Here is a 25676-nt window from a genome sequence, read left to right as displayed (position 1 = left end):
TTGTGCCTCTACGCTAAGCAGTAGAGACACAAATGGACGACAACTCCCACAATGCACTGCATGTCAACAAACATGGCGCTGCCCACTGAAGAAAGCCAAAGTACATGATTGAAAATGGATTAAAGATGGATAAAAAGACGCTTATTATCTGATGTAACGCTGTGGATTTAATCTCCAAAGACCCTGAAAAGTCACCGAAGTTCCGGGCTCGCTACAACGTACTTTAAGTCCTAGCTAATCACTCCATTAGCAGGCATTGTATACATGCATTTACATAAGAAGTTACCCTTTCCAAGTATCTATCACACAGTCATGCTGGAGCAGGTGGGCAGAAGAGTGGGAACACCTCCCACAACATGAGGGTTGCTTTTATTCTTTATTTCATACAGAAACGTGGTCCCGTTCTAGTAAAACAGACGCAGTGCTGAAGCCATATCCGAGGTAATCACCGCAGTGGTGGCAGCCATTGCCAATGGGTTTCTGTCTATAGCTCAGTTTTGTATGGTATGGCTCTGAGAGTACAGTCACTCACTCAGTCAGTCAGTCAGACACATACAGAGCCATGTGTAGGGTTGACCTCAGTGGTCAGCCAAAAACCTTACCTCATTATGGGGACAGAGTTGATCTGTGAACTTTGTGTTTAAATCAATCTGTTCTCCGAAAACGTACTGATGAACTTTGAATCTGCATTAGCTGAAAACGCTTTAGCTGGCATGACTAAGCAGCTACACTCCAGCCAATAGTTAACATCTCCTGTTAAAGTTTCCCTACACCGGATATCCTTCACCAGCAGGATCTGAAGGATATCATAGGTCCTGATCATTTCAAATTACATGTCCTGAGACACTAAAGCAAACTAAAACAGGAGGAGTTACTGGGTCAGATATTATCTGTGGTATCTGAAACTAAAAGCCTGCAAAATCTCAGCTCTAAAACATGTTTTACAGATGTCTGATTGGTTGATAAAGCTGTGCAAAAGAAAGCATGATTAAGCATAATCCAAAAGAATTTACTCACCCCAGGGGCTGAGAGTTGCATCCTTTCATTAGAGTGCGTTGTGTGTGCACAGAAAAGCAGAAATAATACAGAATCTGAAACTGATGTAAAAATTAATTGTAAATGATGAACTGTACTAATCCATCGTCCATAACAAAGTCTGTTTCCCTCCTCTCATTGGTGTGGGTTTTTTTGGACAGTCAGTAGAGTAATGAAAGAAAATGGCCTGATACCAAAAAGGCCAATGTTAAGGCTAAATGCAACAAACACAGCAGGCTAAAAGATGACCTCAAGGGATATGATTTGAGTCAGTGTTGCTCTGAGCCAAAGTGGAATGGAGTAGAATGAAATTATCTTAAAGACCCCTGTAGCTCATGCCTACTGAATGTTAGAGCTCATTTAAGCTGCTGTCAACAAGGGCAGTGCAGTCAAACCCAGTTTGATCATTATCAAGATATGATCACTTGTGATAAAAATTGGTGCACTTGTATCCTATGACAAGTGCACCACTATAGACACTATGATGAATAAGTTGTACAATCTCAATGTGTGTGATGAAGTGGCTTCTTAACATTTCTGTTCAACAGTATACAAAGCTTTGCTATTTTGTTGATGCTGTGAATATGTTGAACCAGGGCTGGACTGGGGAGAAAAATCGACCCTGGCATTTTTCCTAGGACCGGCCCTTCACAGCAGGTCAAAATATAACATGTTACATACGTTTCATTTCCCCCCTATAACATAGAGCTACTAAAAAAAATTATCCAACTATGGCATAATTTAGAAGCTGGCATCAAAGACACATCTAATGGTGTGATTTCCTTCTGTTTTGACTGACTAATGGTCTGAGATGAGTATACACCAAATCAATATGGTGAGTGTAGGCAACATAGAAGTGCCGTAGAAGAGCAGAAAAAATATACACTTATTTTGATACTATTTCTGCCAGAATTCATTATATTTTTAAATCAAAAGGCCCGATTTAATTCAAATGCTTACAGAAATGAAATTGCATATTAAATAAGTAAATTTACTGGAATAATGCTGATAAAAACAAATTTGATGTTTAATACTTAAGGAAGAGCTACTCTGCTTTGGTGTTTGATGGTTCTGTATATTTCTACTCCAAAACATCTTATTAGTCAGTGCTGTACTGTTCAGCAATTATATTAGCCATTTTTCTAAACCCATTAAAACATAGAAAATATAAGAAATCACAAATGAAGATATGCTAAATAGGCTAACATATTAATGTAACTCTGATAGCATAATAGTAAATCAATCACATGTAATAATTTATTCTACAATCAAAAATAAGAGTCCTCTAACCTTGCAAAGCAGATGGATACACCTGTTTCTGTGTTTCTCACTGGCAAATCCATCTTTCAAAGCTCCTGTCTGAACTGTTTGGGCCAAGTTAGAAAGTGACAGGACCAATCAGTGACGAGGGGCAGTACTTACAGACATGGTGGAGTCATGATGTAAGCAAGCAGCAACAACAGGCCGGTGCCGTTATGGCAGAAGACATTAGCGTGGATGCTGCTAAAGCGCCAGTTTTATCAGAACTTGAGAACATTTCTTCGTTAAAAGAAGAACAAAGAACAGCAGTGAGTTGTTTTCTTTTCAAAAACGACAAAAGTCGTGTACTGACATGTCTACAGTCACCATGGTTTGCGTCATGCAGTTTTATATGGAGTTTATTCCTCGGTAGCTGCGCACACGCACCTCGGTAGCAGTGATGACGTCACTAGTTTTGTTCCTCTGATTGGCCTGTAAAGATGTGATGGACAGAATGCTCATCCAAACACCCTTCGAGCTTTTTTTTTCACAGGCTCTGCCCTTTCCCAAACGCTGTATATCAAAGGTCTTCCAGATGAAACAAATCCACTTGGCGTGTCAGAGTAAGAGTCCTCAACATTAATGAAAATACTGACACAGGTCTACTTGTATGTAACTGGGCTCTCACACCCTGCCTCTCCTCTGTGCCTCTTCCCCTCCTCCTCCTCCTCCTCGTGTAGCTGCATGCAGCATCAGACTGTGTGTTGCACAGACTGCAGAGTCTTTACAACTTCTGCACATCTTTTTTTGTTCTAATTTGACGGTCATTTTCATATCCAACTGATCATTTTGGCGCTTGGGTTTCGTTTTGTCCGTACACTTCAGTTTCACTTTTAGCTGGAGCAGAGAGGGGAGGGGTGGGGTGTGAATGGACCTTTAGGAGACGCCATTGGGCCAGTAAACTGTCTTTATAAAGAAAACAACCAATGAGCCGCTGCCCCTGCTCTCTGGGCCGGTGCAGAGCAAAAAATGAAAAATAAATAAATGATACCAGCCCCAAAGTATGTCGGCCCACCAGGAAAATGCCCTGTATGCCAGATTGCCAGTCCAAAATTGTGTTGAACACAGAGCATTTCTATAAAGGTAAATATTTCTATTAGGACTGTCTCCAGAGCTGCAGATTTTTAAACCAAGAAGGGAGAGTACGTTATTGTTATATTCCATGACAGGCATATTTACGTTTATTGTTGATATAATCATTATTTTGTATATAACTGTGTCTTTTTGCTAGCTAATTACAACTATTAATGTGTACTAGGATTGGGCGGTATTCACTTTTTAATACAGTCATACCTGGCCCAAATTTTACAGGGGTATATGGTGCAACAATGCTGAGCTCTGTCCCGCTGCGAGTTCACTTCATAGGAAGCTTATGAAACATTAGGGACTATTTCAGTTCCTAAAATAACCAATTAGCACCAATTTAATTCATTTATTTAACATTAAAAGCAGTAAAAATAAGTTTGAACATTGTGAAAACTGTTCAGTGGTTTTAATTGTGCCTGGCGTTGCTGCTGCAGCAGGATGCAGTGTGTGATAGACTCCATGACTTTTATCACTGATCTACACTTAGAAAGAAGGATTAAATACTTTTAAACGTGCGCTGTTGTAGATGACAGTACAGCCAGTGGTGCACGTTTAACAGTTTGCCTTTACAGATACCAAATACCATGATATTGCCATAACCAGATATAATTATCGTATAAAATTTGTATATTTTACATCTCTAGTCTACATCATGGTTTGCTGTTCTGTTTAAAGAAGATTAAATACAGCATAACATGACTTAAAGGTCATAATCTCCAGTCAACCCTCCCTCTAACAGCCTTCTTAGGCACAGTAAGTGGCTGTGATCTATAAGCACACACTTCACTGTGTCTCCCAGTGCAACCACAATCACTTTTCAGCGACCTTTGCACTTGTTTTGACGCGCCCTGTGAGTGCTGCTTTTCTCGTTCTGTGTGTATGTTGTGAACTCTGGCCCTGGCAAACATTAAAGGACAAGCCCAGTCTGCTGCTATCGTATGTCCATGTGTCGAGGAGAGAGAAGGCTCAGAGTGGGGGGGGGCTGGGGTTGGTTAGAATACTTTGGCAGAGGGATTTGGTTTCTTTAAAAAGAGCATCACTTCTGGACCCACTGACAACATAATCCAGTGTCTTGTCGTGTTGATGGTGTGTAACTGCTCCGCTGGTAGTTTCGTTGGAGTGTAGCACAGAATGGAGCCTCTTCAGCGGGGACACATGAGGATCCGCAGGTGTGACAGCGCAGGTGAGCTCATCAATGATCCACCTCTGCAGAGAGAAAGCAGAAAAAAACATAAAGGAAACCTTGCTGCTATGATTTATGCACGTGACATTTCACAGACCACAGACATGTTCATAGTGACTGAGTGCTGCACATATGTGAGTATAAATAGACTCCATGTGTTGTCATGTAATGCTTAACTTCATGCAGCAATTGAGGGACTTCCATGCTAAGGGAAACTCTGACAGAGTTGCATGGTTTCTCTGCAACAAGATAGATAATCACTGTTTGTCGTTTTGTCACGGGTTATTGCGCTTTCTAGACACACTAGCTTGCAAGATTATCAACAATAAAGAGTGACTTTATGAAGCAGTAAAAGAGGCAAACGTGATCTGCAGCTAATCTTAAAACAAGCAGGGGTTAAAACAACTGCAGAAACATTTTAAACTAGTACTTTCATTCTTGACAACATACTTTATGTTATTCGCTGACATATTACTTCATGTTCCTTTAAAAGTTATCTTGTTTTTATGCATGTGCATGATATGTGTTAAAAGACAAAAAGCAGGGAAGCATTAAGAGGATCTGCTCCCACTCCAGTGCCCTCATGGCAGTCTTTAACTGATCTCTTGCCACAGTAAACGCCCACTAGAATAGCATGTACCTTGTCTTAATGATCAAGCTTCTCCCAAAACAGGAAATGCCAGCCATCAGGGGCTATCGCTGACCAGCAAATGACTACCCAAGAGCTTTTAAGACTTTGATCACTGGCCAAAACTGGGAAGATGCCATTCTGTGGTTTGGATTTAATGGAATGTTTGGCTTTAAGGTCTCAGTACTGGCAGCTTGATACACAGAGTAACAGCCATATTATTTCACAAGTGATGCTCACTTTTGGAAAGAGAAAAATTAAAGATAAGAATTAGGAGATTTTCTCTTATTGCTAACATGTTGTAATCAGGAACAAAGTCTAGAAAATGTTTTGTTTTTATTTAACCTTTATTAAAATGTGAGTATTCCCACTGAGATGTAAATGCAGGTCAAATGTTCCTTAAATGATAAGCTGCCGATCAATCAGATTTAAGCTTATAGAGCAATTTTTTAGATGTCTGACTGCTCAAAGCACCATGGGTCACACTGAGGTGACTGTGGCTTGTTATGCTGAGTCAGTCATTTGCAGTTGGAAGGTTGTGGAATCAATCCCCAGCTCTTACTGTCACATTGATGTGTCCTTGGGGGAGACACTTAACCCCCAATTGTGGCATGTGAATGCACAGCGCCACAGCAGTTCAAGCCGCTGTGATATTTCCAGTGCCGCTGATAAGGTCTTTTCCTCAGAGAATAACTGTCTTGTGTAATTCGGCTGCTGTAGTAGCAGCCCAGTTTGACCATCTTACTTTCTAGGTGTAGAATAAGCTGGATGGCCTCAACAGCCAGTGAAATACCACTACTCTTATGGTTTTCTCACTTACCTGGTGAGGTGGGGAGGTGATTACTGAGTGGGCTCTCGCTATGCTATCAAGCACCCGAATTAACAATTCTAATCTACCAATCACATATTTTAATCAAAGTTTTTATAACTAGTTTTAGGGTTGTTCCGATTCCGATATAAGTATCAGAAATACGCCCAGTACTGCTTAAAATGCAGGTATTGGTATCAATGAGTACACAAGTTTATACAGCGATCTGATACCATTTGGTTTAACTTTATATTTTGCTTCGTTTAGCCATGCTAAATGTTAGCGCTAAAAATCGGAAATTAATTCTTCTTTGCTGGCACTGTATGAATGGATACGGAAGAGGATGAGGGCCATTTTCGAAGGAGGAAATGATTTTTGACAAGTCGAGATCAAAGTCGAAATGATGAGAATAAGGTTGAAATTTCGAGAATAAGAAATTTCTAAAATAAAGTTGAAACAATTTTGAGATTAAAGTCAAAATGACGAGAAAAAAGTTGAAACTTGTTATTATTAGCAGCGGATCATAGACGCTGTGTGTTTATGTGGCAATGAGAGAATCTCTGTTTTTAAATCCAATAATGAGGTATAATTTCACATATTCATTGGTATGAGGCATAAGGCATTTTGTAGAGACAGGCACGATTCTCAGAGACGCTGTTCATTATGATTCTATATGTTCTGAGTCAAATATAGGTCTAAAATAATTTGCTAGTCTTAACAGTCAGTCCAGAAAGTTCACACTGGTATCAGATCAGTACTCGGTATTGACCAATACCCTCACCTTGGTATTGTAATTGTATCAGGAAGGAAAAAATGGTATCGGAACATCCCTAACTAGTTTCATTCAGGGCATCTCCAGTTGTTGCTGAGCTTTTTGTCAACCCAGTGTGCTGATGTGTCTGACGACATCTGGTCTTCAACAGCAAGAAACCAGACAAGATTAATCACAGTTTAATTGTTATCATGCGTGGCTGCTAAGTAACCATGCAAAGCAGATGGATACGCCCATTTCCTTGTTTTTCACTGGCGAATCCATCTTGTTGAGCTCCCATCTGAACTGTTTGGGCCCAATTAGATAGTGGCAGAACCAATTAGCGACGAGGGGCAGTACTTTCAGGCACGGCAGAGTCGTGATGTAAACAAGCAGCAGCAAGAGGCCGGTGCAATTATGGTGGAAGAGCTTAGCATGGATGCTGCTAAAGCGTACGTTTTATCAGAACTTGACAACAATTCTTCATAAAAAGAAGAACAAAGAACAGCAGTGAGTTGTTTTCTTCTTAAAAACGACAAATGTCGAGTACTTACATGTCTACACTCGCCATGTTTCGCGTTATTCCCGTGGCTGTACACGCTCAGCTTGATAGCTGCTACATCACGTGTTTTGTTGCTCTTATTGGCCCGTAGAGATGTGACAGACAGAACGTTCATCCAATCACACTCCGTGTGTTTTTTAAAAGCCTCTGCCTTTTCTCAAACGTTTTCTATAGAAGCTTTTCCAGATGGATGTGTTATCTGGCGTGTCAAGTTAGCTGCTAAGGGCGACATACATAAAGAAAAACTTGAGCAAATTCAGAAATTTTATACATTTTAAAGCCCGTATAAGACCAGAAAAATCGAATAACTGAAATAAGCTAGCATGCTGCAAATGCATTAACAACTGCCAGTCAATAACACACATATTCAGAAAATGGTGGAACAGTTTGTCATTGATGGGAATGAGTGAGGGAGACCAGGCAGTCACTGAGTGTTTTACAAGGGAAAATTGCAGTTTGACAACAAGAGAGCAACATTAAAATCCACCTGTCCGGAGATTTAAAGAGTCTGACCTGGACTCTGACGCTGCAGATAAGATAGATGAGTGAGGATTCTGTTGGGGATGCCTGGAGCTGGCACAGCAGGCCAGAGAGCATCAAGCATGTCAATAAAAACACAGTTAAGTGCCTTTATTGAGCCCCTAAATGATGAATAAACATTGCAAAGTGCCCTTAAATATCACATTGTGTCATTAGGCTGCTAGAAAGCTTTCACTGTGCTGGAACCACAACTAATGCAGCTGTTTCAATTTCCCTTCTTCCACAGAGTCCACTTCTCATTATATGAAAATATTGTTTAAAAGGATTAGTACAGAAAAAATAATGTGACTTAAAATGTTTGCAGATTAAGCATCAGTTTTAGCAGATAAACTGTTGTTTTATTAATCAGTAAGAAAAGGATTATTTTTTAAGCAAACTCTTTCTTAACCTTCTTGTGCTTGACCATGTCCTTTTACGTTGTTTTTCTTAATAGGATTTTACTGACAGCACAGCAGTAGTCAAAAGTAGCTGCAACTTCACCAGCTGTTATTAAAGAAGAAGTCAATATAATAAGAAACTTGTGTGCACATAGGTTTTCTACTTTTGCTGAAGTTCTTTATTTTCTTGACTTTTGTGTGGTACAACTATTTATCTGGCAATTTTATTTGCAGTGAAGAGCAGTGAGTTTCTGTTATTGCTACTTTCTCTTTTTTCATCAGACTATTAATCATGCTTAGTCATCTAAATGCACTTAATCCATCAGCATCCACAGAAGTTTTTACAGCTGCAGCCAAACTTTTACCCCTCAGCTAACTATTTTTAATGTTTGTGTACGGCTGGGAAACTGGTGTGTCTTTGCAGAACAGATATTTCCATCTGCATGCCCTGTGTCCTGCTAAAGAAACTGACTGGTTTGAATTGCATGCTTGAGCTGTAGGCCTTGGCCACTCATCCAGTAATTTTTTGCATATATATATCTCACTTCAATGTTTTGGCTCATCAAACCAATTTTAATATCTCACAAAGACAACCCAAGTAAATACAAAATGTAGTGTGTAAATGATGATTTTGTTTATTAAGGGGGGAAAAATCCAGATTGATCTGGCCCTATGTGCAAAAGTAATTACCTCCTGAACCTAATAACTGGTTGTGCCACCCTTGGCAGCAATAACTGAAATCAAGCATTTGCAATAACTAACAAAATGTTTTTAACTCAGCCATATACACCACAGCATCTCAATCCTGATGTCTGCATTTTAATGGGATGATAAAGGGACTTAATACCTGTATTTGCTGACTGGTGTATTAGACAAGCCATAGGAGTTGATACTCTGATGGAGGGCTGCAGAGACACTCTCAGCGCTACTTCAGACCAAAAACACCCTGCATCTACTTGCCAAGCTTAAGATATGTTGTTTCCAGTGTGTAAAACAATCAGAATGTAACATCTTCTGCGTCACTTTGTGTGTCTCTCTACCTGGATCACCCAGCACTGCATTACTCCTCTCTGTCTTGCTGTGCGTTCCCATTTCATCTCACGTGCGCACAACCACCCAGGTGGCAGGATCTTGGTTGAATGAGCACACATGCAATGTAGCCAATGCTCTTTTGTTTGGTTAACCACATGACTGAAGATCATTCATTTCCTCTAGTTTTGATACAACTGATAATTTAAACAATGAAGATTTTATCCATTTGAATCAGATGATGTTCAAGGGTACAGACATTTTTGACAACCAAAAAATGGTTGTGTGTGTTTTAAATGTCAAAAATTGCTGGCAAACCCCTACCTGTTGTCTAATTGTACAAAAAAGAATTGTTGTTGCAGATACTTTTGTACAATTTAGACAGTGTGTATGACTTTGCCTGCAATATTTTATAATTAAAAGTAAACAACTGCCCAATATTGAGTATATAAGCCTCTATTTTTGTTGCTACAATATCAAACAGGTTTCAGTATTTTTTATTTTTACAAAAAAACATAGTTTGTAAATCTGTTTTTGTGATAACTAATTATTTCTTAAAGGAAAATGGAGATGTATGTCATTTATTGCCATACAACCAAAAGAAAAACTAATACATAATTTTTGTTTACATTGCCCAGCCCTAGTGAGTTGTCACTGTTATTTTCAGTGATAAACTAAAACTCTTTCATTGAGACGGCTCTTTAAAGTTAAGGTCTGAACTGCCCTCTAGTGGGAGGAAAGCACAATCCCAGCCCAGCTTCCCTGTTAAACTTGTGCAGTCTGGTCTGAGCTTGTCTGAATTCATGACAGGTTTCCTCTTCTGATGCTTTCGTCTCATTGACTCTGACAGCAGCTTTGTCGCTCAGGAGCAGATGTGCCGTCTGGTGGCCCAGGTCGCTCCTCTGCAGTCTGACATCAGCACACAGATTCTGACAGCTGCTCTCTGGCCGTTTGAACCGTGAAACAGACGGAGAGGCAGACGAGCAGCGCAGCCTCACTCCCCCCCTCCTTCCTGCTTCTTAGTAACAATCACCTGACCTGCAGGAGTTCAGTGAAGCACACACAGATCAGAGTGGTGTGAGTTTCAGTCCTCCACCTGCAGCTCAAGCCTCATGGCTCTCACCTTTAACACGTCCACAGAGCAGAAAAGACTCACTCAGACTCCTCTGCTGAAGATCTGGGTGCCCTGGATAGGATGCAACTTGAACCGCAGGAGAGGATGTAAGTGCAGAGTAAACTGGAGTAGAACATTAGGAGCCTTTATTTTGTTCTTCTGTCCTGTTGATTTCTGGTCTGGTGTTACTTTAACTCTCTCCTGGATTTGTTTCCCTGCAGTTTAGACTTAGTATAGTAGATGAACTTGCTTTTGCACTAGCTCTGTGGTAGTGAAACTGAATTTACACACATACAGTTTAAATTTGGACTTTTAAAAAAAAAAATATTTAGGTTGCTAAAAAAATTTACAGAACTTTGATACTTTTCAATACTACATGTGGTAAAATTATATAGACTACCTTTAATGAACACTTATATCTTCAAGTACTGAAATTTTAATACAAGTTTCAACAAAAACAGCTGAAACTTATAAAAAAAATTGAAGAGAGAGTAGGGCTGGGAAACATATCTTTATAATTTATAATTTTTATTGTCTTGACTTTCTTTTTCTTATTTCTTTAAATAACTATATATTTTGTGTATTTCCATTTATCTAAAGAATATCAAGTTCAGGTTTTTGGTCTGTGTTTCTCAGGCCTGAAGGGGAGCAATACATTTATGATATATTGCAAGAAACTCCTGCACACTGTCTAAACTGGACAAAAACACTGGCAATGTTTTGTTCCTAGGGTTTTTTGTGCAATTTGCCTGCAATATATATATATCAGAAACAAGACATCCCCTGCACATGATGTTTATTTTAACTGCCTTGCATCAAAACATTTTGACATTGTTAAAATTCTGGTATGACAACATTTATAACTACTAAAATAAAAACTATTTTTATTTAACATGGTGATCACAATTACTCTAACCCAACTTTGTGAGTAAATTTCAGATGATTCTATAAGTTCACTGTGTTGCCTTAAGGCAGTGGTTCTCAATTGGTGGGTTGGGACCCAAAAGTGGGTCACAGAGCAGTTTTCAGTGGGCCACGACTAGGTGTCCAGAAAAAAAAAAAAGGAAAGAAAAAGGGTGGCAAAAGTCAGGAAATCCTTGCATTGCATTGCATGCATTGATACCTTTATCTTAACCTGTTTTACTGTGAAATTAGGTCAATTTAAAGGTTTGATCGATATTTCTACTAATTTATTTCCTCTTCTTGCAATAAGTGGCTACTGTTCTCATGATAATGAAGTAACTTCACAAGCTTTCTGGAAAACTGGCAAAAATTGACGCACAGCAATGGGCAAAGAGGGCATAAAATTTGTCAGTATTGTCCCTTTTCCGTTTTTATCAGGTGTTGTGTTTCAATCATTCTCCCAAGTGCACCATATTCAATCAACTAAACATGTATTGTTGAACATTTTTGGGAAACTTGGGTAGCAATCTGTTATAAGACAGACTGGTGGGTCCTGAGGCTGGACCAGTTGAGAACCACTGCCTTAATGGAGAGCTAAAACATGTAAATAATTCAGCAAATTTTTGCATTATTACAGAGTGGCTCCACTTCCCAGTGGTCCTTTTAAGCCTTTTTGTCAAACAGTGGCAGCCTTTCTTACATCTTCTTTAGCTCTCTAGTCAGCTTGTGTCATGGCTCCCTCAGCTCCTCACTTAAATTAGAGTGAGAGCTGTTTTGATGGGAGGGGCTGATCTCATGCTGTGCTGTAAAGAAAGAGACTTAGATTTAAACTCAATTAATTACTCAACACTTCAGCTCACCCGGGGAAAAATGGCCATTATGTTTTTGAATGTTTTTAAATTTTAAATTTAAACAAACTGCTCAGGGGTGGAGTCAGCCAGTCTCTCAACTGAAACGTAGGGGGTTTGATCTCCAGCTCCTGCAGTCATGTTTGGAAGATGGTGAACCCAGATTTCTCCCACTGCTGTGTCAGTGATGGAAACTCAACATAGAAGCATCTGCCATCAGTTTACTATTTACCGTTTCAGGTAAATGGATTTGAACTTGTCAGTGGTTCAACCTCTGCTCCTGCAGTCACATGTTGAGGCTGACATTACCATCTCAATGTGAATGTGTATAGATGGGATTAGTTCTTTCTTATGGGTCTTTATGAAGCAGCCTTTTCCATCTGAGTATGAATGGGATGTAAATGGATGAATGTGAATGTCAGAATACTAGAAAAGCTCTTTACAAGTACAGTCCATTTACCGTTTACCAAACAAATGATCCGCAGGCCTGGGGGCATGAGCGAGGGGAGGGGAGGTGGGCGGTGATGATGCAGGTAGTCTGCCAGCAGTCTAAGAGACAGAGGGGGTCAGTGCTGGGATGGAAGCCAAGTCGAGTTGGCTCTCTGTCCAGTCTCTGACGTGATCCTTTGAGCGTTTTGCTAACACAGCATACTCCATTCATAATCGAACCGCCTGGAGGCTGACACTCCGCCTGTCCCTGTATAGACACGCACACAGTCAGTCATGGTCACGTTCCATCCGGGAACCTTTTGTGGGTACATCTAACTGGCATCTACCCTCCTGTCTGCCTTATAATACTGGCTTTACTTTGACCCTAGACACAGACAGGCGTGCAGCACCGGGGTCATGACTTGGTAAGAAACGTGAAATTATTTAGATTTTAGGGGAAAATACGTCAGGTTGTTTGAGTAGATTTCTTTTTTATTTATTCTTAAAAGTAACCTCATCTTTTAAAATATTTAATTTAAAGGCTGTTTCTTTTCCTTGTAACAGCTTTATGGAATGATAGTAATGGGTAAGGTTGACAAAATTTTAGACACTTTTTAACACCATGTTTTAAAATGATTAGATCTTCAGTATTTCTATTTATGTTATTACTGAAAGCACTGAAACCTGAAACAAAACCACAGAAGTTTGGTTGTAGTTATTCAAAATCTGACAAAACTCTGAGAAAAAGAAGAGTGCCATGTCATTTGTACAGTTTTGACAGTGTTCAGTGGAAATTCTTGAAAAATACCAAAGCTTTAAAAATGTCTTTTAATTGAAAAGATGAATAAGTCTGCAAAAACAGCAGCAAACCCATTGTTAATTGCTGTTCATTATGGCAGAATTATAAACATGATAATTATTTATTCTGTGCACCACATGGTGCATGAATTTCAAATTCTAAAATGAATTTGTTGTGTTACCTTGAGGGGCAGCTACAGTTGTGATAGTTATTTTGCATCATTTCAGGTCTCACTCTTCTAAACAAAGGTGTTTGCATATGCCTGATGTTGTTTTATTTATTAGTTTATTCATGATTATTTTGTCTTTCTGCCGTCTTCTTTAGCTCTTTTGTTTTTTAAAATAACAGTAGGACGTGCTGTGGCTCCCTCTGCTCTTCACTTCAATTAAATTGAGAGCTGTTTGGGTGGGAGGGGCAGATCACATGGTGTCCTGCAAAAGGAAGGGGGGGTGAACTCTCTACCACACATGACAAGACCTATGTTCAAGACTAGAACTCCCCTCTGGTTATAAGCGTCCAAGAGATATACCATTGCCAGACAGTGAAAGAACTAAAGCACATACAGAGTAAGAGCTGTTGTATTTGGATTCATAGAAATCTTTAAAGCTGGAGATGAACATGTGGCCCATGTTGCATTCGCAAGGACGGCCTGGATGGATTGACAGACCCAATAGGCTTCTGGCCTTGGCTGTCCCTGGTGCAGAGGCATAGCAAGCGCAACACAGTATCGCCATGGTAATCATTTCATTTAAATGATCTTGCTTTCAGAAGCTTGTATTCTAACTGAAACTGAATCTTAATTCTCTATCAGTATGACTTACATTTTTGTTGTCTTCATACTGAAAAAAGGCACCAACAGATTTATCACGCCTTCATGCTGGGGATAGTATACATCATTCTTGTGAACACAATCTCATGAGAATGTTTTGAAAGATTTTCTTGAAACTGCATAAATGTTCGCTCTGACTCAAAAATGATCTGATTAGACCTTGAAGGTCATCAGGCCTTTTGTCCATGCTGTGCTTACAATTTCTATGAATCAAACTTTGCAGAGGTATGTAACAGCCAGGCTGGAGTTCTAGTTTTTGCTATATTTTGTCTAAGTTTTGCATTCTGGTGTCGTGGCAAGCATAATTGTTAGTGGTCAAACAGTCTTAGACTAGCTGGCCTGACTGGTGACCATCTGCAGGTAGAAAAATAACACACCTGGAGATTAGGAGGGTTTCTTTCCTGTAATTGTCTGCCATATGGTGATCTAGTGTGCAGCTCTGTTTTTCTCTCCGAGGAGGAGGAGCATCCGGTTAGCAAAGTTGTTCTTCTCTTCCTCAAAGGCATATTCAGATTTTGGTGTTTAATTGTTTTTAGTTTGAAGGTTAAGTGTCTTTGATTTTGTCCATACTTGTTTGGCTGGTTTTCTGTGTCAAGGCGTGCCTCCAAAGACAGGCTTTGTGACCCTGCGTACCAGTTTGAAGTCATTTGAGCTGCTCCTCAGAGCTCTTATTCTCACTCCTAATGAAGATTACCCTGGCAGCAGCACGCACAACACGTGCTGCAGCTGCACCACAGAGCCTCAGAGTTGTTCTGGATTCTCTATTGTCTATACAGGGTTTATTCACATCCTGAGGAAGTTTAAAAAAAAAAGAAAGTCTGAATTTAGCTTGTGAGAGGTCTTGGTTTTAGGTAGCTCTCTGATTGTAATGTTTGAGTATTTAATTTAATCCACAGTGTCTATTCAGTGATTTTTTTTTTTCATATTACATTTTTGGGCAAGTTACATCTCAACTGTTGGGTTGGGAGCCAAAAGTGGGTCAAAAACCCATTTTTAGTGGGTTGTGGCTGTGTTTGAGCCAGGCTGTGCCTGGATAAATAAATAGGAGGGGAAAAAAATCTATGATGAGCTTTTATTTTGAGGGATATGGCTGAGTCCCTTTGTTTCATTTCATCTTATGTTCCATCTTTAATCCAGATCTGCACCATTTTTCATTAAAAACATTTTGTTATGATTGCAAAATGTAACAACTTTGGGTCTCGATTTGCCATTAAGGAGATGGTGGTGGGTCCTGATGCTAGATCTGTTAAGAGCCACTGATTTAAGGCAGTATGTAGAGGAGGGAGGGACATGGAGAAGTGAAAGGATATTTGACTTTGAGTTGAAAAATACAGGGGAAGATCATGAGGCAACTCACAAGATAGTCAAAAAATCTCTTTTAATTTGGGACAAAAGGATTCAAAGTTGCTGAAAATCACTGCTGCAACTTGATGCAAAATTAGTACTAAACTTTCTTTGTTTGGGTCCTAAATTGCTTATTAAAAGTGTGCAGAAACCCTGATATAACCATTTTGATCAAAATCTAACTTTTCCTTGTTGCTGTGTTTTTCTTCCCTTCAGCGTCAGTGCCTCAGTTCTGTAACTCTCCCACAATAATTGTGATGGTAGGGTTGCCGGCCAGAGGGAAGACGTACATCTCCAAGAAGCTTACTCGCTACCTGAACTGGATTGGGGTGCCCACAAAAAGTCAGTCAAAGGAGTCAATCCTTGAATCCTATCTGTACAAATTAATGGTGAAAAATGATGTCTTATAACTGTTTAAGTGTGTAAAAATTTTTCTCCGATCTAACTCCAGTGTTTAACGTGGGCCAGTACCGCAGGGAGGCTGTCAAGATCTACAAGAACTTCGAGTTCTTCAAGCCTGATAATGAGGAGGCCATGAAGATCCGCAAGTAAGGAGCATAAAAATATGACAACTGACAGATGAGGCATAACACAGAATATGAAAAATCATCTAATACTCTGAGCCTTTAATTACAGTCTAGTTACATTCACTCTTATGCAAATGTTTGCCATAACTTGTATGATATTTCACATTTGTTGATCTCAATCAAGTAAGAAGTGTAACTTCTCTTTCAGGGCCTGTGCTGCTGCTGCATTGAAGGATGTCGCTGCTTACTTTGCAAAGGAAAAAGGACAAGTAGCTGTGAGTATACATCTGGAACTGTCCATCTAGTCTCAGATTAATAATTTATGTACGTGTAAAGGAGTTTAACTCATAACTTTCCAGCTAAGATTGAAAGGAAACATCTCCAAGGCTAGTACTGTTTTTGCTTTTTATCCTAAATTTAATGTCTTATTAAAAGATACAATTCAGGAAAATGTTGCTATCTTATTTAGATGGAATTGTTTAAGAATAGCTTCTTGCATCATAAATGTACAGAAAAGATGATAATAGTGTGGTGATAAAAACAATAGAGGACGGGCTCTTTGTGTGGTTTTTCATATGCTCTTTTATTTTTATTCACAGCAGAATAGAGTTCATCAGGGGTTTTCAAAGTATGGGATAGTGAGCCTTCCCTAAGAGAAAATTATTCATTCAGTGGACCCCCACCCCCATAAATATTCAGATTGAAAAAAAATTAAACCACCATATTATCAAACATTTATGTCTAATCCTTAACAGTTTTTAAAATCAATATATTTTTGATATTTTGGTCTGTAAATGGTCTTGAACATCTGTCTTTCCCAGGCAATCAATTTTTGGTTTCAGGAATAAATCTATTGCCAATACTACCTGATTATTATGCTCTATGCTCTTCTATAGTGGGAACTAAATGTGGTTTCATCTGTGCAGTTGTTGCAGGATTGCATAACAGCAGACCATCCTCCACCTTCAGGCTTTCTTGGTACTTGCTTTTGATCAGTGCTTGTGCTCTGATCACTAACAGAAATTCCTTTTCACTTACTGTTAAAAATTCCCCTAGTTTGGTCACTAGATGTTTTGCTCAGTCTTTGCTGCCTTATGCTGTCATTAACTTGTACATCTTTGCAAATTAAACACTGTGACCTGAGCATCATTGGGATCAATGCAGGAAAATCCTAACTTGAATAGTTGACCCTATAGCATAGTCCCTATAGTAACTATAAGTCTATCCATTTTGCTCCATGCACAGCAGAAGTTAGCAAAGCAAATCACCTTTTTTTCTGGTATCTGGTTCTGTGGCGCCCCCCAGAGGAGGTCCGCCTCACACTTTGAAAACCACTGGAGTACATAAAAATACTTCTAGAAACACTTTAAATGTTTGAAGTCCCTGCAAAGCAACAAAAATGTATTTTTATGTTTGTTGCATGTCCTGCAGTTTTGTTATTAACCAGCAGGCCAAATTTTAGTCATGAAAATGATCTCTGAGTACATGAAATAAAGAATTAAAATCATGAAAAATGAGGCAGTAATAGCTGCTCAAGGATACTGTAGGCATATCAGCTGAATGCGTGGACGATCCTCTCTCAACTTAAACAAAAATGCTACAACTTGAATGGGGGGCTCATCTGTCAGCTCCAGACAAACAATCACATTCATGTCATGACAGGCAGACATTTTAGTGCTAATCCTGCATTTAAAGACTTTGGGATTCATTATATTTTGTTTTCTGTGTATAATGTTAACCACTACTAAACTCCAAGTAATGGAGCCAGTTTGTAAATCAAACTCAAGAAGAACAAGAACATATTGCTCACAAAGAGAAGCTTTTAGTTCAGTTCTTTGCTCCCCTTTTAATAAAGAAATGTTGTCCAGTTCTGATAAAACTGCTATTATAGCTGCATCCACACTAATCTCAGGCCCCAGGCCCCATTGTTTAAAGGCTTGCAGTGAATCACACCTACCACTTCTTTCTCCTGAAATGACGCTGACTGGTCCAGTCATTCTCTGACTGGGAACGTGAATCAGCTTGAAGCTTTGCAAGCTAAATCTGTCTGACATGGAATCTGGCCAATTTATCTGCTTTGTAAGGTTCCAGCGATGACACGCTGTTAGGAATAAAATTTTCATTCCGGTTGGGCCAAATCAGATCAGAATCTCCAGATTAGTGTGTTTCGATCACATGTTTTTATTCTGTTCAGGCTTTTATTTTGACTATTTGTGTTCTTGTTAACATTGCTTATGGTATATTGATAACTGTCTCCTTTGTCATTCAGGTTTTTGATGCCACAAACACCACCAGAGAGAGGAGGGCAATCATTATCAGTTTAGCTAAGGAAAGGGGCTACAAAGTAAGTAAAATGTGTATTTTCAATGTGTAACTTATGAAAATGGGCCTTTTGTTGTTATTCTGAGAGTCACATTAGGGTGTTAAAACCACACTTAACATGCAATATGCTAGCTTTTGAATTGCTTTCTGTGTGCAGGTTTTCTTTGTGGAGTCAATCTGTGATGACCCAGAAATCATTGCAGAGAACATAAAGGTGAGAAACATCTTCAAATAACGTCAATGAATGTAGTTACTCTTCATGAGGTTGAGATGTAAATTCCTCTATTTTGTCCTTCCTGATCAGCAAGTGAAATTTGGAAGTCCAGATTACGTGGATCGTGACATAGATGAGGCCAATGAAGACTTCCTGAAGCGTATTGAGTGTTACAGAGCCAGCTACATGCCTATAGACGATGAGAGGGACAGGTACTGACCCACAATGTTTTTCTTCATCTGATAATAAACATTTAGGAAGATGGACAGCCCTCTCTTCTCTCTCTAATTTTTAAGTTTCTCTTCCCCTTCATTTGAACAGGAAGCTGTCCTACATAAAGATCTTTGACGTGGGCAGTAGATACCTGGTGAACCGGGTCCAGGACCACATCCAGAGCAGGATCGTCTACTACCTCATGAACATCCATGTCACACCCAGATCCATCTACCTGAGCCGCCACGGAGAGAGTGAACTCAACCTGTTAGGTCGAATCGGGGGAGATTCAGGCCTCTCACCCAGAGGACAGAAAGTGAGTGAATACAGGGAGCTGTGAAGAGAAACACCATCAGCACCTGTCATCAGTGTTTCCATAACCACTCTCACTGTCAGAAAAGGGAGACAGAAGTCCCACTTTGCACTAGTATTAAAACTGATTTTGAAGCGTATAAATTTCTCCCACTGTCTCTAGTATGCAAGTGCCTTGGCCACATTCATCAGAAGTCAGAGAATCAGCGACCTGAAGGTGTGGACGAGTCACATGAAGAGGACCATCCAGACTGGAGAGGCTCTGGGAGTCCAGTATGAGCAGTGGAAGGCCCTCAATGAAATAGATGCTGTGAGTTTAAGGAAATCCAGGATTTCTGGGCCCCTCCACCTTAGCCAACCATTTGTTATTGCTGTATCCACACATCTATCACATAAAAGACTTGTTAAAATAAGACCCACAAATGATTCCTCCTTCAATACTTTTTAATCCACACATTTTGGAATGATCCAGTCTATTTCATCCTAATGATTAGCAGTACTGTAAAGGTGGTGCTCTTCTTCATTGTCTTTGAGTTTTTATGAAATGCATTTTAGAAATAAAATGTATTATTATTGTTATTATTATTATTATTATTAAAGTACTGAGGCACAGTCTGTTTCACAAGAAAAGACAAGTAGTGTCTATCAAGAGCTGCAGCAAACTCTGCCGTGTTTTAGTATTTATCTCCAGTACTTTATGGTGAAATTTAGACACTGTGCAGGAGTCTGCCTGTAAATTTTGTAAATTAAAAACAACCAATTACCCAATATTGGGTGCCCTGATATCATTTGAGTTTTATTCCTTTTTAGAATTGTATTGAAAATTGAAAGTAGGGTATTTTGGCAATCATAGAAACTACAGCAGTTTTATATTAAACGCTAACAATTATTTACATCCAAAATATGCATTTTTTATGGTTTCAAATCATTTTTAAACATGTAAAGATTTTTTTGTATATTTTTTAGAGTTCATAATTAATGAAAAATCATGTTAATTCTGCTAGTTCCACCTTTACAATTAAAGTTATGAGTCCAAAAATAAAAAAATGTATATTTTTTAAGGGCCCCGTTTTCTGTTTATTGCCCTGGTAGCCAGTTTCATTGCTTTGACCTACCTAGAGTTCCTTATTTTCTTTTAAAAAAGCAAGTCTGTGTGCAAACATAAAGTACAAAAATCCAAAATGAAACAAAAACATTTTAAATTAAAAAAGTGGAATTTGAAAATGTAATAGATTCATTTTTTATTAAGGATAGAAATTCTAATTTTGATAGCAATCCTTTGACAGCCATATTGTTTATATCTTCCATGTTTTTATTTTTATTTTACTCTGTTCTTTATGTTAATTAGAGTGATTTTACAGCTCACCTTAATCTGATCAGATAGCTTCACTTCAGTCTTTACAAAGCTAATGTGGAGGGTTGTTTGAGCAGTAACATGTAACATTTAAGTGTAATTAATTAGGGTCATATTATATGGAATGTTATTATTTTGGGTTACTAATTCATCAAAATACACCTGTAAATATAACAGGCCTTCTTAAAACGTTAAGCCAATATGATATTTGCAAGTTATATTTACTGTTATATTAGTGTTAACACTCATTTATGTTCAAACATTTGCTTGCTCTTTCTATGGTCATGTTAATGTCTTTTTTTCTCAGGGTGTATGTGAGGAGCTCACCTATGAGGAGATTCAGGAGAATTTCCCAGAAGAGTTTGCTCTCAGAGACCAGGACAAGTACCGATATCGTTACCCCAAGGGTGAGGTGAGCACTCCCAGAAATACAAGCGCAGCCTCATTCATACTTGGATGTTGCTGAGTTAAACTTCATTCAGAAGTGTTTGCTGATGAGCTGGGGCCTTGAATTCATAGGAATAATTACCTTTCATATAAAATGTTTGTTAGGTTTAACTCTTGAGACAGAAGAGCAACAATTAGCCCGGCTCTGTCCAAACACAGTTGTGGTTTTATGAGCGGGTATGTCTGGGACATGATTACTTTGTTGGCAAGCTCACAGTGATGTCTTCAAGAAGTCATCCTGTTTTCAGTGTGTCAGAAAAAAGTAGAGGAAGAAGCAGTAAAATAATGGTTTATTTACATGGCAGTTTTGAAAACACAGTATACAGCATACATTTAATCACAAGACACAAGCAGACAGATTATAAAAATGCTGGCCTGATAAAGGGATGCAAGAACCAGAGAGATGACAATAATGCCTATTCCAGCTGTCACTTGGGGAGAGGAGGGGTACACCCTGTACAGGGCTCACATATAGAGACAGACAACCAGGCACACTCACACCAGTGGTCAATTTAGAGTCACCAATTAGCCTAACAAGCATGTGTTTGGTGGTGAAGGAAGCCCGAGAAACTGGTGAGAGCCCACAAATGCACAGGGAGAATATGTAAACTCTGCACAGAAAGGCCCTGACCGGGAAGCGAACCAGGAACCAGGATCCTATAGAAACTCACTGTGTTTATATAGATCAGCTTGCTTTATTTTTTCAAATCACCCAGTACTGTATAGCAGAAAGAAAAGATATCAAATGCCTCTTTTTTTTAACATTTTTTCATCTTTAGTGTACAGTAAAAATGTCCAGAGAATGTATGTTATGGGAGATCGTGTTAAATAAATGAATGAACTTTTTGATTATTTTTGTCAGTCTTATGAGGACCTGGTCCATCGTCTGGAGCCGGTGATCATGGAGCTGGAGAGGCAGGAAAACGTCCTGGTTATCTGCCACCAAGCTGTGATGCGCTGCCTACTGGCCTACTTTCTAGACAAACCTGCAGGTAGAAAAATCAACATTGATCTGCTGCACAGAGGGGCCTCTCCTCGACATCATCCCACTTTTTTTACATTAATAGTTCTTCTATCATTTCTACATTTCCCCTTTATAATCATATTTTCCTCCCTTTGGAAGATGAGCTGCCTTATCTCAGATGCCCCCTCCACACGGTGCTCAAACTCACACCGATAGCTTACGGTAGGTGGCGAAGGTTTGAGTGATGGCAGATTTAATCTCAGTGAATCTCTCTCTTACAGTCTGGTTTTCCCCTCAATCACAGGCTGTAAAGTCGAGTCATTTTTCCTCAACATCGAAGCCGTCAACACGCACAGAGAGAGGCCAGTGGTAAGTTTCCACCGGGACATATTTGTCATAATAGATGCTTTGGCTTGCCAGTGATTGGTCTGTGGTTTATTTCATATGTCAAATGGCAGGCGGTATAGTTTCTAATATGCAGGTACTGATGACATGAGTATATATAATGGTGAGAAATGAGAAAATATAAGGCCTAACTGATGTATTTCTGTTTTTTTGTTTTTAAGAAGTAAAATTAGATGTCAGTATTTTTAAAAAGACTACATAATATTAAGGGGAAAAAGATTAACTCAAGCTTCTCCTAAAAAAGTAATTTAATTGAAGCAGACAGAAGCAGTAAGATGTTTCTGAGCCCAGAAACTCTAGTTGGTAGTTAATGTTAGCTTTAGTGAGTAAAATTCATTAATGAGTAGAATAGGTGACTTTTTACAAGCTCACTGGAAAACTCAATCATTTGATGATTTGATTAGTGTGCTTTTATTCTCATGCATGAACCCCAGTACCAAAAAAGATGAGATACTATGTAAAATGTGAGTTAAAAAAAGAATACAGTGATTTACAAGTTACTTTCAACCTAGACTCAGTTAAACACAGAACAAAGACAAGATGGAAATATGCACATTCTGAATTTGCTGCTGCCAACAAGGTGTTCCAAAAACGAACCGTGCCCAGGCACTGGGCCCACTTGGGGTGGTGGTCTCGGGCGCGATTCAAGTGGACTCTGGTACAGTTCGGATGAGATGTGAATGCAACCACACCCGGATACGGGACAGAGCGTCTATCAGCTTTATGACGTCATCGTAAAAACTAAAGTTCTTTCCACAGCGCAGCAGTTTGTTCACATTTTTCCTCTATAAAGGGCGGAAATCATCAGAATCCAGTCAATAAATGGTCTGTTGTGACGCACCTTATAGATGAACACAAGTTTGAGTCAGTGAGAGGAGGTGCAAAGGCAATAAAAGTCTCCTCTCACCTAAAAAAACACTGTATCTGCGCAGTGCGAGCCCATTTAATCTTCTGAGCTGCACGTAGATGTGCAGATACAAAGAGTGATGTTGCTGGCATCTTAAAAAGTGATTTTAAGTCTCCCATGGCTGCAGGATGGACTTTTTGTCAAGTTAAAACAAAAACAAGCTTTGCTCAGGTCATGACCCCAGTGGTTGCCATAGTAGCTTCTTCTTCTTTCTCCTCCATGTTGGGGTTATAAACCAGCTACATGCATACCGCCACCTGCTGTTTCAGACTGAGTAAGCGTGCAAGAGGGCCTGGGTACGGATCAATGTTGCTAGTGTGAGGGCAAGCCTTATCATTCTGTGGACTCTGGAACACTTCGGTAAACTTTTGTCAGTTAACACAGAAGTCAGTACATCCACAAATGTTGGCTAGGACTCTAATAGCAAAGCCAAATCTTTACATAAAGAGTATCCAGAAGCATCACCAGGGTCTCTGGGCCTTAGTTCACCTGAGATAGACTGACCTAAAAGTGTGCTGTGTGACGAGTCCTTTGGGCCTAAATGGAAAAGGGCCATCCGGAGTGTTATCAATGCAAAGTTCAAAAGTCAGCATCTGCGATGGCGTGGGGGTGCACTGATGATCATAGCATTGGTAACTTGCACATCTGTGAAAGCACCATTCATACTGAGAGGTACATACAGTTTTTGGAGCAATATTTACTTCAGTCCAGATGACATCTTTTTCAGTGCCAAGACACATTCTGTGCGAGTTACAACAGCATGGCTTCACTGTACAAGAGCATAGGTACTAGACTGGCCTGCATGCAGTCCAGACCTGACTCCTACTAAAAATCTTAGAAGCACAAAATACGACAACAGAAACCCTGCACCGTTGCGCTACTTAAGATGTATATGAAGCAAGAAAGGGGAAGAATTACGCTTTCAATACTTCAGCAGTCAGTGTCTTCAGTCCCCAGACGCTTACAGCAGAGTAAACATGCTCCTGTCCCAACTTTATTGGAACATGATGTAGATTTCAAATCCAGAATATGTTGACATGTAAAAATAAATTAAAAGTTCATGAGTTTAAAAGGTAGATATCTTGGATATATTGTTTTTATGCTGTATTCAATTGAATAAAGGTTGAAAAGGGTTTACAGTATGATTCCCTGCACAATATATTTCTGTTCAGATATAGAACACAGTGTCCCAACTTTTATGGAGTTTAGGTTTATAGTTTGCAGGTGCAGGATGTCTTTGTTGTCAGTGGACTGTGAGTGTCTCTTTCTTTGCAGAATGTCGACATCAACAGAAACCCAGAGGAAGCGCTGCAGACCGTTCCTGATCACATATAAACACTGTTTTGGAGGAAAAGACTGCATCATGTCAAACTGGATGTGCTGCTACATATTAGCTCCACTAAATATTAGAGATACACTCCAGTAAAAGATGGAAAGGGTTAAAAGAGAGGACAGGAGGGCTTTAAGGCTGGGGAATCCAGCCTTTTCAATAAAGAAGAACATGTCCTCCCCCACAGTGACTGAAGAGTACAAAACAGGACATTCTGTTTTTATCATGCCTGTCTGATGTTCCCATGTGTGATCTCACTAGTTTGTTTTTTCAGCATTTAAGAGTGTCAGATGTTTACAATAAAATAAATAATTGCACTCACCTTAAGAGGAAGATTTTATATAAATATGTAGGGATGTTGTCTCTGTAACTTTGACCTGCATGATCATTTAAGTCGTGTACAGGAGACAAATGTGTTGTTAATCATCTAATTATAAAGGTATTAATCAGCACCATGGACAGCGCCCAAACAAATAAAACTTTTTGTTGTAAAAGTAGACTGAAACCTTGTAATAAAGAGAAACTTGGTGTGTTTGAATAAAATGTAAATAAAGTGATCCCTCCAGAATATTACTGTGTAAAAATAAACTTCATGTCAGAAACATCCTGGTGTTTTTTGGTAGTTATGTTGTTTTAAGCCAGGAGATTTGCCAGACAGACCAGTGTGCTGCCCCATTCAGTCAATAATGGGTCTTTGTGAAAGAGCACTTGAGGGAAACTCGCATTTGGGAGTAATTTAAAGGAATAAAACTCAGTCTGGAGATTTTTTCAGGTCAGAGTGAAGGGGGAGGTGTTTGGGTAGCGGGCTGTTTTCCTCAAATAGTCGAGCAGGGGGTTAATAATCCCTCATTTCTCATGCATGCACCTCGGTGGCAGCAGTCCGCGAAATTTCCAGCGTGCACGAGCTCAAGCTGGGAGCAGCAGCGGGACTCACGCGACTCTCTGACTGAACTTCACGCGCTTCACTTCACCTCACGGATGTTTCACTTTTAACTCCACACGTATTTTTAGTTTAGTGTGTGTTATCTCTGCAGTGGAGCGGTTTGAAGTCTGCAGAGGTGAGGAGGAGGAGAGCCTGCCCCTCGTGAAGGAATCAAGTTGTGTAAAATGTGAGGTA

General features: G+C 39.4%; 1 protein-coding gene across 4 annotated transcripts in view; it reads left to right on the top strand.

Annotated features, from left to right (window-relative positions):
• LOC121517434 (6-phosphofructo-2-kinase/fructose-2,6-bisphosphatase 1-like) overlaps window positions 1–25136 on the top strand; it is a 45809-nt gene extending 20673 nt beyond the window's left edge. The window contains exons 1-15 of one of the 4 annotated variants that reach the window (XM_041799185.1): window positions 4495–4603; window positions 10149–10519; window positions 15781–15906; window positions 16016–16112; window positions 16300–16366; window positions 18361–18435; window positions 18571–18627; window positions 18718–18839; window positions 18949–19156; window positions 19316–19462; window positions 20814–20918; window positions 21816–21945; window positions 22077–22139; window positions 22222–22286; window positions 24505–25136. In XM_041799185.1, the coding sequence (XP_041655119.1) occupies window positions 10411–10519; window positions 15781–15906; window positions 16016–16112; window positions 16300–16366; window positions 18361–18435; window positions 18571–18627; window positions 18718–18839; window positions 18949–19156; window positions 19316–19462; window positions 20814–20918; window positions 21816–21945; window positions 22077–22139; window positions 22222–22286; window positions 24505–24564 (1431 nt within the window). In that variant the 5' untranslated portion in view covers window positions 4495–4603; window positions 10149–10410 and the 3' untranslated portion in view covers window positions 24565–25136. Of the gene's footprint in view, window positions 1–4487; window positions 4604–10148; window positions 10520–15780; window positions 15907–16015; window positions 16113–16299; window positions 16367–18360; window positions 18436–18570; window positions 18628–18717; window positions 18840–18948; window positions 19157–19315; window positions 19463–20813; window positions 20919–21815; window positions 21946–22076; window positions 22140–22221; window positions 22287–24504 lie in introns of those variants that run through there. The other 3 variants (XM_041799184.1, XM_041799186.1, XM_041799187.1) reach the window with 3 other exon arrangements.
• The last annotated feature ends 540 nt before the right edge of the window (window positions 25137–25676 follow it).

The sequence above is a fragment of the Cheilinus undulatus genome, linkage group 11 (assembly GCF_018320785.1).
Source record: "Cheilinus undulatus linkage group 11, ASM1832078v1, whole genome shotgun sequence".
Taxonomy (NCBI): domain Eukaryota; kingdom Metazoa; phylum Chordata; class Actinopteri; order Labriformes; family Labridae; genus Cheilinus; species Cheilinus undulatus.
Note: the sequence above shows the minus strand (reverse complement) of the source record. Positions and strands in the feature narration are given on the sequence as shown.